This window comes from Octodon degus, unplaced genomic scaffold, assembly GCF_000260255.1.
Source record: "Octodon degus isolate 3935 unplaced genomic scaffold, OctDeg1.0 scaffold00083, whole genome shotgun sequence".
In the NCBI taxonomy this organism is placed as follows: Eukaryota; Metazoa; Chordata; class Mammalia; order Rodentia; family Octodontidae; genus Octodon; species Octodon degus.
In genome coordinates, this window is record NW_004524659.1 from 10740859 (window position 1) to 10755151 (window position 14293).

Genomic DNA, 14293 nt, shown 5'->3' on the forward strand with positions numbered 1-14293 from the left:
GCGTTTAATCCTCATTTTAGGAGAGATTATAGTCCTCATTCATCAGCATGGAAAGGAAGCCCATCACTTTCCCAAGGTTATGGCAGGTTGCCTCAGTGACAGGAAGACTTGAGTGTAGGTCTGTGTGAGCTCCAAGCCACAGCTCTTGTTTACTACACAGGGAGGGTGAGCAGAGATAGGATGTGTCTTTGGTAGTCAGGTAGAGCTGTCACCTCTGTGAGAACAGATGGCCTGGATGTGAGTGAGCGAGGTTTGTTCAGCACCTGCATGGGCTGGAGTGGGAACCATCTGCAGTGAGTCTCCTGCAGTCCCATTTCCCATCAGGAGTCAGTTGAAGGCCTTTGTAGCAGAGATGGGATCCTACTCATTTTGGAGACCAAGTAAGAAGCCAGTCAGGATGTATGTGATTCATGTAGCACAGACTAGGCCAGGGACTATGACAGATGCTTTAAGTCTTTTCCCTTGTTTTTCATCTTTAGAACAACTACAAGAGGTAGTCGGGTAAGTCTATCTTCTAGGGAAGGAAACAGGCTTAAGTAGGTAAAGTCACTTCGTTGGACACAGCAAGTAAGTAGAGGAGTGGACATGTACCAAGTCTCTACCCCTTCCATTGTGTGGGATCAACCCATGCCAGGTAGGGACGGGTTCCCAGGCCTCCGTGAAGACAGGTACCTCAACCTGTCTCCCTGTAGCAAGCACTGCAGCACCGGGGAAACTGACTCTCCAGGAACTGCCCTCTTGTATCCTCAGGATGTGGGTTGTGACTTGGCCAATGGTATCTTTTCAGCACAAGCAAGAGCAAAGACCTGGCATCCCTGGCCACTTCCTGACCAGCCCCGTCTGCTGCTTTCCTCTGTGTTACAGGGCCTCTGAGCTCTGTACCTGCGCATTGTAGAGACACGTGAGATGCATTGTCTATCCCCTTGGAGCTCACACATGGTAGGAGAAACTCACATGCACATACATATGCATCCAAAGAGTGACTAGATTGACTTTTTTCTTTTTTCTTTTTTTGATACTGGAGATTGAACTCAGGACCGTGTGCTTGCCAGGCAGGCACTTATGCCACTGAACTCTCTCTCAGGCCCCCAAAGAGTGACTAGAGAATATTACATACCAGAAAGCCTCGGGTATGTGGTGATGAAAGGAGACAGGTGACAGTGGAAATACTCAATGTTGGGGGTGACAGGATTTCTGAGACTAGAACCAAGGAAAGAGACCCTGTGAAGCTTAGAGCTGCTGCTTTTTAAGAACTGCTGTGCTGGATGTTCTGGTGCACACATGTCATCTCACCACTTGGGAGGCTGAGACAGGAGGATCCCAGTGGGTTCAAGGTCAACCCAAACTACATAGTGAAACCTTGTCTCAAAATAAATAAATAAATAAATAAATAAAAACAAAAATAAAACACTGCTGTGTGCTCTCTAGGCACCATCCCCTGGAGTTGTGGAATCTTCATTGCCATGTTACGGAAGAGGAAAAAGGCTTGGGGAAGGGTGGATAACTTGCTGTGCGAGTGGTAGAACCAGCCTTCTGGTCCTGGTTTTTCCGAATTCAGAATTGTATGGGGACAGCAATGGAAATAATGCAGCAGGTGTGAGTGAATGCACTCTAGTGAGAACCTGCTTTGCAGCTGATCTTCTCTGGGGCTCACAGCTGTGGAGAGGCAGGAAAGGAACCATAGCTGTTAGAGACCAGAGAGAGTTGCTGGGAAGCAGTCTGCACAGAGGAGGGCCACCTGAGTCGGAACTGGGTTGGGGTACACTCATGGAGCCGTGTCCCCTAGAAGCTGTGCTGCAGGCTACATTTTGAGGGGTGAGTAGGGAGCAGGGGTTGGGGGGACTATGTGGCAAGGCAGAAGCAGGGCAGAGGCCTCCTTAGCTGGAGTTGGGGGAGAGATTGTGCAGCCAGGAAGGGCCTTTGTCTCTACCTTTTTGAGAGGCTGGGCAGTGTGGTCTGACCACCTCCATTTGGTACCATTCAGGTTTGGAAGGAAACCTCCAGCTGGTATGTGCTTGGTGCACTGGGTCTGTACTGTGAGGCTGCCTACTCATTAGCAGTATCTTTGTCTGGGAGAAACCTCCTGTTGGGTCTCTGAAGGAGCAGGCCTGGTGGCAGTTGTCAAAACACATGGTGCTTGACCAGAGGCCCCAGGGATGCCCCCATGTGGTCTTTCCTACACCCTGGGTATGGAATGTGTGCTTACAGTTCTTGGCAGTCTGCCCACTTTTGCTCTGGCCCCAGCAGTTTGAAGGGGCAGACAGAACACAGGGGTATAGAGGCTCCTAGGGGAATCAGAAGCTTTGGGTTTTTCCCAGACCTTGCTGTGGGAGGGCTCGTTGGGCCTAGAAGGTGTCTGGGCATGTTGGCGTTAACTGATGTGAGCCACTTGTGTAGCTGTAATGTTTGATAACATGCCCCGGCAAGCAGCACTGAGTGGTCCTGTGCTTGAGTGTTCTGCAGCATTATTGGTACATTCAGGCCTGGAACTTAGCCTTCTTTTTAGGGCCCTACCAGAATATGCCTTTTCACTTTCTAGCTGATCCTTCAAAACTTTCTTCTCATGGGGCCAGCGAGATAGTTTAGTGGTCCAAAGTGTCTGCTTAGGGCTGGAGAGGTAGCTCAATGGCATAAGAGCCTGCTAGGGTCCTGAGTTCAATTCCCAGTACCAAAAAAACAAACAAATTGCCTGCTTAGGTAAGTGCAGGGACCACGGTTCAACCCCTAGCACCACATGCTGTGCCAGCCCCAGCCCCAGGGCCAGCTGAACCTGCCACCCCCCCAAAAAAAATCACTTTCTTCTCAAATGTAGCTGTCTTTCCTTGACTGCTTCCACCTGCCTTTCTGCCCACTCTAGAATACATCAGGCCTTAAGATTTGGAAGGATGAAGCATGGAATATTCTTCAGAGAAGCTAGGGCATTTTGGCCTGCAGGAAACCCAGCTACATGGGGACATACCTGGGGTTTAGGCTCTGCATTCCTGGCCTGGCCTTTCAGGGGAGGCTGCTGCAGCCCACCCTAATCTCAAAGAAAAACAAGAAAACCCTGAATGTGTAGCTTTTCTTTCTCAGCTGCTTTCCTGTCCCATGTTATACCTGTGATCTGTCTGGGAATGAGAACTGAAGGGTTCTGAGGGCAGGGCCCTGCCTGTTGTTCACAGCCTGTAGGACCTGCTGCTAGCTCAGTCAGCAGGTAGGTGGTAGCACTAATGTCTGGTTCATGGACAGGCTCCTTGCAGAAAGAACGTTTGTTACAAGGCTTGGTGTAATTGGATTCAAGTCTAAGCCTAGCCAGCCACATACCACCCATGTGGTTGTATGGTCAGTTTGTCCACCACCCTGACACTTGGTTTCCTTGTACTTATCTATACCTAAGTCATTGTAAAGGTGAGAAACAATGGAGGTAGATGGTGGCACCAAGGTCTGACCATAGCCCAATGTGTTACGGTGGCCACTGTTCTTCTGGAATCAGGGCTGTGTCCTGCACTTTCAGTAGAGAGCCCCAACGACTGAACTGACCCTCTATGCCACTTTGTTCTGTCTCCAGACCTTCACAGCCTGGTGCAATTCTCACCTGCGCAAAGCAGGCACACAGATAGAGAACATCGACGAAGACTTCAGAGACGGGCTCAAGCTCATGCTTCTCCTGGAGGTCATTTCAGGTGAGGCTCAAACTGCCACAGTGCAACTCACACTTGGGCCACGTGCCCTGTCCTGCAGGTATGGGCAGAGTCTGCAGTTTCTTCCATGGCAGCAGCCTGTGTCTGAGTATCAGCCTGTGTGTGTGGGCCTGAGTAGCTTGTGGATTGCTGAGGGACTGGGTATAGAGAGCAGTGAAATGCTAAGGCTCTGTCTCCTTTTCCTTTCTACATGCTTCTTTTAGGGGAGCGGTTACCTAAGCCCGAGCGGGGGAAAATGAGAGTGCACAAAATCAACAATGTGAACAAAGCCCTGGACTTTATCGCCAGCAAAGGAGTCAAGCTGGTCTCCATTGGGGCGGAAGGTAAGTTCGAGATGGGGCAGCCAAGGTCTAGCTGAGTTCCTGACCTTCATTCCCAGAGGTACAAAATCTGCATTGTAACTACATGAAGTTTCATAGTGATGCAGTACTGTGGCCACAGGAAGCCTGCACCTATAATACATACTTAACAGTGACTACCCTCGAGAGGACACTAGATTCTTGACACCCCCCACACCACCAGCAACCCTGCAGGGAATTCCCATTGGGTGCAGTCTGAATCCGGGAGCTACATACAGTGCAGCATCTGCTTTGACTTGGACCCTGGAAACTCATGCTCTTGCCCTGAGCCTGGCAGACAATAACAGTCATGTCACCTGGCCTCTGTACCAGGAACACTGCTGCCATTAATCTTGCATGGTGTGTGTGGGAAGGAGGGAGTGTGGAGGGGAGGTAGGGACCAGGAGCCTCAGACAGTAGTGGGATGTGCAAAGGCTGCCCCCTGCATGTTGTTCTGCACACACAGGCTGGAAGGGCCATACCAGGACCCTCTTTTTCTAGAGTAGGTTCCCCAGACCACTCCCTCAGGACCTGGGTTAGGGGCAGAGGTGCTTTTGGGGAGATGAGGTACGGCCTGATGGGGCCCAGAAGCTCAGCAGCAGCCAGTGCTCACAGTTCTGCTCATTAGTCAGAGCAGGGTTTCTTGCCTATGTTGTCCCAGCTTTAAAAAAAAACAAAACTAATTGCCATTAATGACAGGGCCAGGAGAGTCTGGCCAGGATTCCAGGCCAGAATGTGTGTACTGAATTCTAGGGCCTTGACCCAGACCCAGACCTCTTAGAGGAGGGACACCAAGCCTTGCATGCCACAGTAGAGGTGGTTGGTGTTTGTTTAAGAAAAAGCAAAACCCCAAAATTTAATCAGGCCCAGAGATTTTCTGTCCTTGCATGGATCTTTCCTCTGGGCCCCTCGCCAGTCTTCTCACAGCTGCATTTGTTTTGCTCAAACGCTGGTCTGTAAATACAGAAGGAGTTAGGGAAAGACTGTGGCAGGCCTCAGTTTTATTTGGAGAAAAATTCTCGTCTGAAAATGTTCCCTCTTCATGCCTAAATTGGTTCACTCCCTATCCCTGTGACCGAGAGGTCCTGGGACAAAGCTGGGGGGGCCACCCATTGAACACATCCTGCTTAGAGCACGTGAGAATCCTAGCTTCTGTGCCTTCTCTGTCTCCCTGCCCCTGCACACAGCCTGACAGTCTGAGGAGCATGAATTTCTCATGGGAGTTGTAAGAGGGGATGGCAGTAGGGATTCGAGCAGGGTTTATGGGAAGGAGGGAGTGTGGAAGCAAGATGGGAACTAGGTGCAGATCAGAGAAGCTACTGATGGTGGGTCATGAAAACACTTTCTTTCACAGGCTGAGCCCCCACAGGCAGCCTGCACCTATAGCAGAGGTGTTTGTTTGGGCCATTACCCTAGAGGCCACCCTTGGGGCACATAGCTTTCCTGAGGAGAGAGTTGCCTTCACCCCAGGCTGGGAAGGGGCAGGTGGCTCTGCCTGGTGGGTCTCTCCCCTGCCTGTGGGCAGCAGACTGAGCATATTTCCTCATCCTGTAACAGGAAAGCCAAAAGCTGCACTTAGCTTTAGGCTCCTGGCTTGGCCTAACAACTCTACAGTGGCCGACTGAAGCCCTTTCCCTGTGGGCTTGTCCCTGGGAAGGGGGACCCCTTTTTATGGGTGACCACTCTATTCCTTCCAAGTCTACCCATCTTCAAATTTTCTAGTCCTGAGGACCAGGCAGTCTGGGACTCTCTACCCAGCCTTTCCTGGGTGGCTGTGGCAGTGAAGCTGCTTCATCTGGCCATTTTCTTCTGCCCATTGTTCTTCTAAAGCCATTTTGTCCTAGCCCCTGTTTGCTATGCTGAGACTTGGGCACCAGAAAGCAGAGGAGTTGGGCGGGATGAGAGCTCCTTAGATGGCAGTGTGGCAAGTGATTCCTGATATAGCAAGCAGAGGTTCATGGGAGAAAGTACAGCCATTTGCAGGAAAGGGCTGGGGCGCCTTCTTGTGAGTAGAAAGAAGTGTGAGGTCTTCAACATAAGGAAGTACCTAGCTTGAAGTGGTGCTGTATGCTTGTGGTTCCAGCACTCAGGATAGCTGAGGCAAGACAGTAAGTAAGCCTAGCTTGGGAAGCTTTGTGAGACCTTGCCCCGCCAAATTAAAAAAGTTGGTTGGGGATGTAGCTCAGTGCCAAGTCCCTGTCCGTCCCCCCCACCTCCCCGCCATACACACACACATGGGGGGGGGGTAATAAGAAAGAACCTGGCTTGGTAAGGGGCTGCAGTCCAAGGATACTAGAAGAAGACAACAGACTCGGGCTGAGTGGCATGCCCCAGGGAACATGGTATCATTTCAGCTGCAGTGGAGCTTTCAGCAGGGACATGATACATACCAACACACACGGCTGTGGGGTAGGAATGGGCTATAAAGGTCCACAGGAAGCAGCCAGGTTAGGCTCTGGGAAGAGACCACAGTGCAGTTGGTGAGGGATTCTCAGCAGACAGTAGTACAGTGACTGAACAGAGACTAAAGGTCTTAGCCCTGAGGCAGGTACTGTTTGACCAAAGGCAGTTGTGTCAGCATAGTGAGTGCCACACCCTGGGGACTGTCCCCACAAGGAGTGGTCTTGTGAAATGTATCACTACAGCAAGCTGGCCAAGGGAAAGGCCCCTGTGGCCCAGGAAACGTGCATATGGAGACCTGTGGTAGAGTGCTGGTGGGAGCAGGTTTGCAGAACTCTTCCTTGCCAGTGTGGAGTGCATTTCCCCCAGGGTGGAGGTGGCAGCCTGCGGGTCCAGTCCTGCAATCAGGCTGTTGTCTAGATGGGCCCAGAAAGCTGCCTTCAGGACAATGTGAGCCTCATTCTGGTTTAACAAACTTTGCTCCCTTTTTGCCCCTTTCCTGTGTGCAGAGATAGTGGATGGCAATGCAAAGATGACCCTGGGAATGATCTGGACCATTATCCTGAGGTTTGCCATCCAGGACATCTCTGTGGAAGGTAAGAGACCATTGGAGAACTGGGGAATTGTGGCGCATGCCTGTAATCCTAGCACAAGGGAAGCTGAGGGAGGGACGATGGCGAATTCCAGGCCGGCCAGGGCTACATAGAGAACCTGTTTCAAAAAACCAAAGAAAGAGTAGGTAGTGGTGTTGGAAACCACTGTTTTGCTTTCCAGGTTAGAGCAAATTAGGTTAGAATTCCTGAAGTTTGTTTTTGTGCTTCAGACATCTTTTCCTGTTTCCTTGGGGTGACTACCAGGGACTACCCTGAACAGAAGTGTGTGGTCACTGGGTACAGGTGACAGAGGTGCTTCCCACCCTTCTACGCTTTTCCTGCCTCTCCACTGTGTGTCTCCCTAGGTTGGTGGTGTTCTCAGGGCCTTTAGCTCATGGACCCCCCCCCCCCATACTACCTCATGAGGCAGAAGGACAATGGCCCCGAATACGTGGCCAGCAGCCTCAGCCACAGCAAACTAGTGACAGAGCTGGGCCTGAGCTAGTTCTGGCTTGACACACCCATCACCCTTGAACTTTTGCCCTAAGGCACCTGGTTAGGTCCATCCTAGTACACTCAAGCCATCCTGAGGCAGGTTTTACTTCCCTCCAGTCACCTGTGTATCACAGAAGAGAAAACCACAGACCAGCATGTGCAGGGGCTCTTAAATGTCAGGTTATAGTGGAGACCAAGACAGACTTGTTCCCTGCTCTTGTAGGACTCTTGTCCTAAGGAGCAGAAGAGGACAAGATAGCCATTCAGGGTTTGTTTGGCAGTGTGCTCTGGTGGCTGAAGGCAGGCATCAGGGTCAGGGACATGGCAAAAGCTCACATTCTGGTGAAGCTGTGTTCTGGTACCACCACTTTCATGTGCAGCCTTGAGCTGGTGACTTCTTGGGGCTGGCAGCATTAGGCTGGGCTATGCTTATTGTCAATTGGGATGAGTCTGTCCTTATCTGGAATGGGGAAGCTGTTGCTACTGCTGTTGTGATATCTGATGGTCTCCTCCTTGGGTTTTGTTTGCTTCCAGGCCTGATGCCAAAACTGTTCAGCTTGGGCTGAATTCTCAGGGTTTATTTATTCTTTTTCTTTTTGGGGAATAGTAGGAATCGAATTCAGAACCTTGTGTTTGTCAGGCCTGCACTTGTGCCATTGAGCTGTATCCTCTACCCTCTCAGGGTTTATTCTTGAGCCAGGATCATTGTCCCTATGTGTTTTTCAGAAACTTCTGCAAAGGAAGGGCTGCTTCTCTGGTGCCAGAGAAAGACTGCCCCGTATAAGAATGTCAACGTGCAAAATTTCCACATCAGGTAAGAGCCTGACCAGAACATCCCTGCCTTTCATCCTCTTACTTTATTCCAGGAGTTCATGCTAGCCTCTGCTCCTCCCATCATAGGCCTGTTGGAAAGAGGAGATAGTCACTGTCTGAAGGCAGAAAGGCTTGCCATTCCCCAGGACCTTACAGAACCTTCTTTCTCCCTAAGCGAGGCAACTCTCGCTCAACTGAGTTCTTCCTTTATTTGGGTTTTGCAAGAGGGACCAGTCCTTACATTGCTCTTGTGTTGAACTTAGAGATGGGGAAATGTGCTGTCTTTGAAGATAAGTAAAACTCAGCCTAGCAGTGAGTCTGCTGTCCCTTGGGTGAGAGGAAAATGTGGCAGTAACTAAGATGGGTAGGGCCAGTGTCACACATGGTCAAGAGGGTAGAATGGCAGGAGCCCGGTTGGCCCTGAGGTCTGATTCCTGTTGGCATATAACTTCACCATGAGCCCTGGAATAGGCACAAGAGGGCCTCGTGGCAGTGCTGGAGGTTGAGGGCCTTTTCATTCATGATCCATTGTGAACAGTGCAGTCCCTCCCTTGATGGCTCTTCTCCATATCCCTTCCTTTTCCAGCCTGCAGCTGACTGAGCTTCTTACTCATTTGTTGATTTGTTCAGTCAGTGTACCATATAACAGAGGGACCAGCAGTTCACAGTAGGGCAGATAGTCCAGCCATGTAATTTCAAATAGTGAGACATGCTGTAAGAGGGAGCCAGGGAAATAGCTCATTGGATTTTTTTTTTTCTTTGAATGCCTTCAGGGCAGGTTTGGCTGGCTTGAGTTGTGGGGATTGAACCACAGCAACCTGAGCCTGACTGCTTTTTTTTTTTTTTTTTGGTGGAACCGGGGATTGAACTCAGGTCCTTGCGCTTGCCAGGGAAGCGCTTATTCCACTGAGCCATCTCCCCGGCCCAAGCCTGACTGCTTTGTTGAAGCAGCCACTTAAAGAACTGAGCTAAGGGGCAGGCCCCCAATATAGCTCATTGGAATATGCACTTCCCTGGCAAGCTCAAGGGCCTGAGTTCAATCCCCAATTCCACAAAAAAAAAAGTAGCAAAGGTGGTGATAGAAAATACCTGGGATGGCTATTCTGAGCAGGTAATATTGTATTTGAACCTAGAAAGAACCAGCCTCTGGAGGGTTTCCAGGAGGATAAGTGTAGCTTGTGGCCCTAGAGAGAATTATTTTCTTCCAAAGACCTTCGTACCATGCCACATCAGGCCAGCCCATGGACTGACCCCTGTGGATGAAGTTGGCCATGGTGCTGGGGCCACACGGTGTGTACACTGGCCTCCCTCAATGGACCCTCTCCCCGCAGCAGGCCTGTCCTATTCAGTGGAGCCTCGCATGTGCAGAGTAGGGCAAGCCAGATCATCTCAGTAGCCAGCAGTCAGCCACACAGTACTCACTGTGTGTCAGACACTGGTCTAAGCAGTTACCCATTTAATTTTCACAAAAACTCTGTTAAGAAAGAGTGCTGTTATTATTCCTATTGAACAAGCATGGAAACTGAAGTAGCAGAATGTTATGTGACTTGATGAAGGCCATGCTGCTAATAGGAGACCCAGGATTTGACCTCAGCCTGTCCTGCTCCTGAAGTCATGCTCACAGCCACTCGGCCATACCATGTACCTGTGTGGGTACCCTGCGCCATTCTACTCTAGTAGGCCCACTAGAGTAAGAGAGCTCTCCTTGTGACATTTGCCTTTCATCCCCAGCTGGAAGGATGGTCTTGCTTTCAATGCTCTCATCCACCGACACAGACCAGAGCTGATTGAGTATGACAAGCTGAGAAAGGTAGGGTCTCCAGCTCCCCTGTGGGTCACCATCCCGAGGGCCACCCATTGCCAGTCGCCACTGCAAGAGGCTGTGCTCAGCTGGGCAGGCTGGGGAGCCTCGTGCCAGCTCCCTCAAGTCCCTGGTGTGCTGGCTGATTCTTCACTCCCTTACTCCCGTGGGGACTGTTCCATCTCCCTCCAGGGGCATTGCAACCAGCCAGAGCTATTTTAAGGCCAGTCCTGCGTGCCTTTAATTCCCCTTCCTTGACTTTGTGGATTCTAGAAACATTCCTTCTCTGGCCAAGGGGGAGGAAAGTAGGGAGTTCCAAACCATCATCTATTAGCCAGCATTTGCTGTGCAGAGTCCTGCTCTCTAGTTTTCCTGTAGAAAGCTTGGAAAAGCCAAGCCTTGCCCTCTCAGAGCTCTCAGATACATGAGAAGACAGGGCATTGTGTCCAAAGCAGCGAGCCACACAGCTCAGACAGTATGTGTTCCAGCCAATGGGTTGGGAAGGCTGCAGAAGGAGAATGGTGCCCGCTAAGCTAGTGTGGCAAGAAGGGGCCATGGAGTAGGTGCCAGCTTAGTCAGAGGCAGGCACAAGCCTCCACCTCTCCTGTTCTGGCCACAGCGAGAATGTGAATAAGGCTCCAGCTAGAAATTATTAGGGTAGGTGAAGGAGAGCATGGTGCAGTAGACATTGTTTATCCCCATAGTAATGGAGAGCCCACAGAAGAGCCAGGGCACTTTAGGAAAGTGAGTGCAGGTGCTATGGGTTTAGTCTCTCTTCCCCCTACCTACCCCCTAAGGTCTGACCCACACCTGCCAGGTTTCAGGGTGGGGCATTAATCTGAAGCAGCCCCATGAGTAGCTGGAGATTGTGTAAAGAAGGCATATTTTTGGAGAAAAAGGTCCATAGCATGCCTTTCTTTGGGTAAAAACTGCCTTTATAGGTATACCTCCTTCCCGCACAGCACACATGACTGAGAAACTCCTGAAGGACCCATTCTAGCCTAGTCCCTCAGGGCTTCCCACTTCCTAGGCCAGCTGTTGTGTTCTACCTCTGCCTCTGGCCCTAACTAAGTTCTTCCTGCTTCCCCCTCCATCTCCTCCAGGACGACCCAGTCACCAACCTGAACAATGCCTTTGAAGTGGCTGAGAAGTACCTTGACATCCCCAAGATGTTGGATGCAGAAGGTAAGTACATACCTTCAGGCCTTAACTGTCCAGGTTTGGCTTTGAATGAGGCCTCACGGCCTCCTCTGAGCTTAGGGGCATCTGTGGCGAGCTGGTAGAGCCAGCAAAGAGGACTGAATGGATCTAGGTGGACAGGGACAATGCCAGTGACAGTTATCATCCTGGAGCCCGATGGAGCAGAGGGAGCCTGAGCTGGCCAGATGTATTCATGGATGGTGAGGGTGGGGAGGGGATTACCTGAAGAATCAACCCTCTCGGGGCTTCATCTTAGTACAGGCTCAGGGCAGGGGTGGAATGGCCAAAGAATACTGGCTCCAGGCTTCCTGTGAGCCACCCCAGCCTCTCCTCTCCCTGCCTGTGGCAGGCATGGACTCTGGAGCCTTCCAGAGTGGAATGTTTTGTTTTTTCCTTTTCTGGCTTTGCTCCATTTCCAACCAGCACTACCCGCAGCCAAGACCCATGTCTCTGGCCATCTTGTGGCCATCGGGGTTCACTGTCCTGCAACCCCTTGAGGTCATTCTCAAAGGAAGTAGCCTCATTTTAATCCAGTTCCCACAGCCTTGGCTTTTTCCGAAACCAAGGGAGAGAGAGTGGTGCTGAGGGTGTGGCTGAGCCCACCCAAGTCACCAGGTGTCACTGACTGGGCTCTGAGGGTCCTTTTTGCAGGACTGCTGTGGCCGTGGGAGCCTGTGAGTCCTGGTGAGCAGCACTGCCACCCCTGCTCGGGCGGTTTAACCTTGTTGTTCGCTTGCAGACATCGTGAACACAGCCCGGCCCGACGAGAAGGCCATAATGACCTATGTGTCCAGCTTCTACCATGCCTTTTCGGGAGCGCAGAAGGTACCGGGCAGGGCCAGGCAGGCCCTCCTCGCCGCCACTGCCCAATGCCACTGCTACTCTCGCCTCCCATGCTCACCTCATTTTTCTTGCAGACAGCAGTGGCCTCTCTCTGGTGACTGGAAGCCAACCCCCCCATTCCTGGGCATCGCTGCCCACTCAGTCCTTGCTTATAAAACCCATTGAGGAGCTGGGGAGATGGCTCAATAGAATAAGCGCTTCCTTGGTAAGCGCAAGGGTCTGAGTTCATTCCTGATTCTGCCAAAAAAGAAAAAAGAAAAAAACCCGGTGAGTCTGGTGCCAAGATGTAGTGCAGGCAGGGATGATGCTTGTGAATCAGGCAAGTCTGCTGCTTTAAGGAAGCATATATCTTACTGGATGAGACAGGCAACACCCATCAGTGGAGTCTGTGTTCCATGAGGTGAGAAGCACAGTAGAGAATGTGGGACAGGAGAGGGATAGAAATGACTGGGGGGACTTCTACCTAAACCATTTTAGCAGGAAAGGCTAACGTGCACAGACTTCTGTGATAAGAAGCTACAAGTGAAAATTGTGATGGAGGCATTCCAGGCATAGGGTGAAGCTGTGCAAAGACCGAGGCAGGAAGTATTGGCTTATTCAAAGACAGGCTAGAGGGGAGGAGAGGAGAAGTGAGAAACCAGATGACAGAAGCCAGGCCTGCAGGATCCTTGTAGTTTGATCCTTTGTAATCTTTTTCGATTATGTTTTACTGGACAATTAAAGGTGGTCAGAAGTTATACATAAGACGATCCTAGTTAGGTTCTCATAAAGAAATTCAGTATTTGACTCCTCAGGCTCAGAACGAAGCTGCCTTTATAGAGGCCATGTTTCAAATCCTGAGATGGATGGAAAAGGAAAATAGATACCTCATTTGTACCTTCCTCTGCCTGATGCACCTCGGCAGGCTGCACTTCCCAGGCCTGAGCCGGGGCTGGCTTCCAGTCCAGAGCAAGCGCTATTCCTCCTGCATGAGCCTCAGGCCAGCCGGCCGCCCTCCCTGCATCTTTCACTTTCTCCTGCCTTTCTCTTTCTCTCTCTCTCTCTCCCTGCGCAGATATTGTGGGCACTCTGAGGCCAGATGAGAAGGCCATCATGACTTACGTGTCCTGCTTCTACCACGCTTTCTCAGGGGCCCAGAAGGTGAGCTGGGGCAGGGTGTCCCTTGCTGCTGCTGCTGCTGCTGCTGCTATATACTTGCCCTCTCTGTCACCCTCATATCACCTCCATTTTGTCCATGTGTGATAGGAGCTCTGGCAGGGCCACCTAGGCAGGTTTTCCACAACCATGGAGCCTCTAATTTCCTGTCACTTGGTCAGGGCTGGAGCTGTGTGAGAGCCCACAGATGTTCTGCCTTCATTTAAGGAACCCACCCTGTGAGGTTTGTGGTGTTGTCCCAGATGCTCAGACAAGGAAATAGAAACCCAGTGTGTCCCAGTTGGGATCTGACCACTTAGCTATCCTGCCTCCTCTTGCCATGGCCCATGTGTCTTGTGCCCGCTTGCTGAGAAGCACTGTAGCCTCTCTTTCAGAAGCCTTGCTGATGACACATAGCAGGCGACTTTCCCTGAACATGGCTTGACCACAGGCTACTCCCATGTCTTCAGTCAGAGTCTTTCATTTCTGCATGAGGCCTGAGCACCTGTCTTCCCTCCTGGTTTCTGAAGTGTCTTAGGCAGCAGTGTGCTCCTGCTGACTTATGTGGTGGCAAGTAAGCAGGAGATGAGGAGCCCATGCTTATTTCCCCAGACACTTGTCCATTGTGGCACCCTCTTAAGGATATCACGTGCCCAGGTCCCCAAGAGTCCCTGTGTGCCCAGGGAAGCTGGACTTGATTAGGCCCAGGGGAGGAGGACATTGAAGTCCACAGTTGTCAGTAGGCCATTTGCTTCAGTCCCCGTGTCTGTCAGAGGCAGCACCATGGTCACACTGGCCTGGCCCTACTCTGCCACCTCTTGGTCACTTTACCCCAGATTCCCCCAAGAATCCTACTGTACTCACACAGTTGCTCTTGGGGTGAAATCCCCCTGACCACATGGACAAGTGGATCCCTTTTACCTACAGAGCATGTGACCACAGCTTGTGTTTGAAGTGTGCTATTGATGAGCACTGTGGGGGATGTGCAAGGGGGGG

The 14293-nt window shown here is 51.2% G+C and overlaps 1 protein-coding gene across 5 annotated transcripts in view; it reads left to right on the forward strand.

Annotated features, from left to right (window-relative positions):
- Positions 1-14293, forward strand: part of Actn4 (actinin alpha 4) — a 77080-nt gene that overhangs the window by 46260 nt on the left and 16527 nt on the right. For 3 of the 5 annotated variants that reach the window (XM_004636785.2, XM_004636787.2, XM_004636786.3), the window contains exons 2-8: positions 3548-3662; positions 3884-4003; positions 6928-7014; positions 8233-8320; positions 10051-10129; positions 11224-11305; positions 12060-12145. In XM_004636785.2, coding sequence (XP_004636842.1) covers positions 3548-3662; positions 3884-4003; positions 6928-7014; positions 8233-8320; positions 10051-10129; positions 11224-11305; positions 12060-12145 — 657 coding nt within the window. Of the gene's footprint in view, positions 1-3547; positions 3663-3883; positions 4004-6927; positions 7015-8232; positions 8321-10050; positions 10130-11223; positions 11306-12059; positions 12146-13217; positions 13304-14293 lie in introns of all 5 variants that reach the window. The other 2 variants (XM_023721644.1, XM_012515936.2) reach the window with 1 other exon arrangement.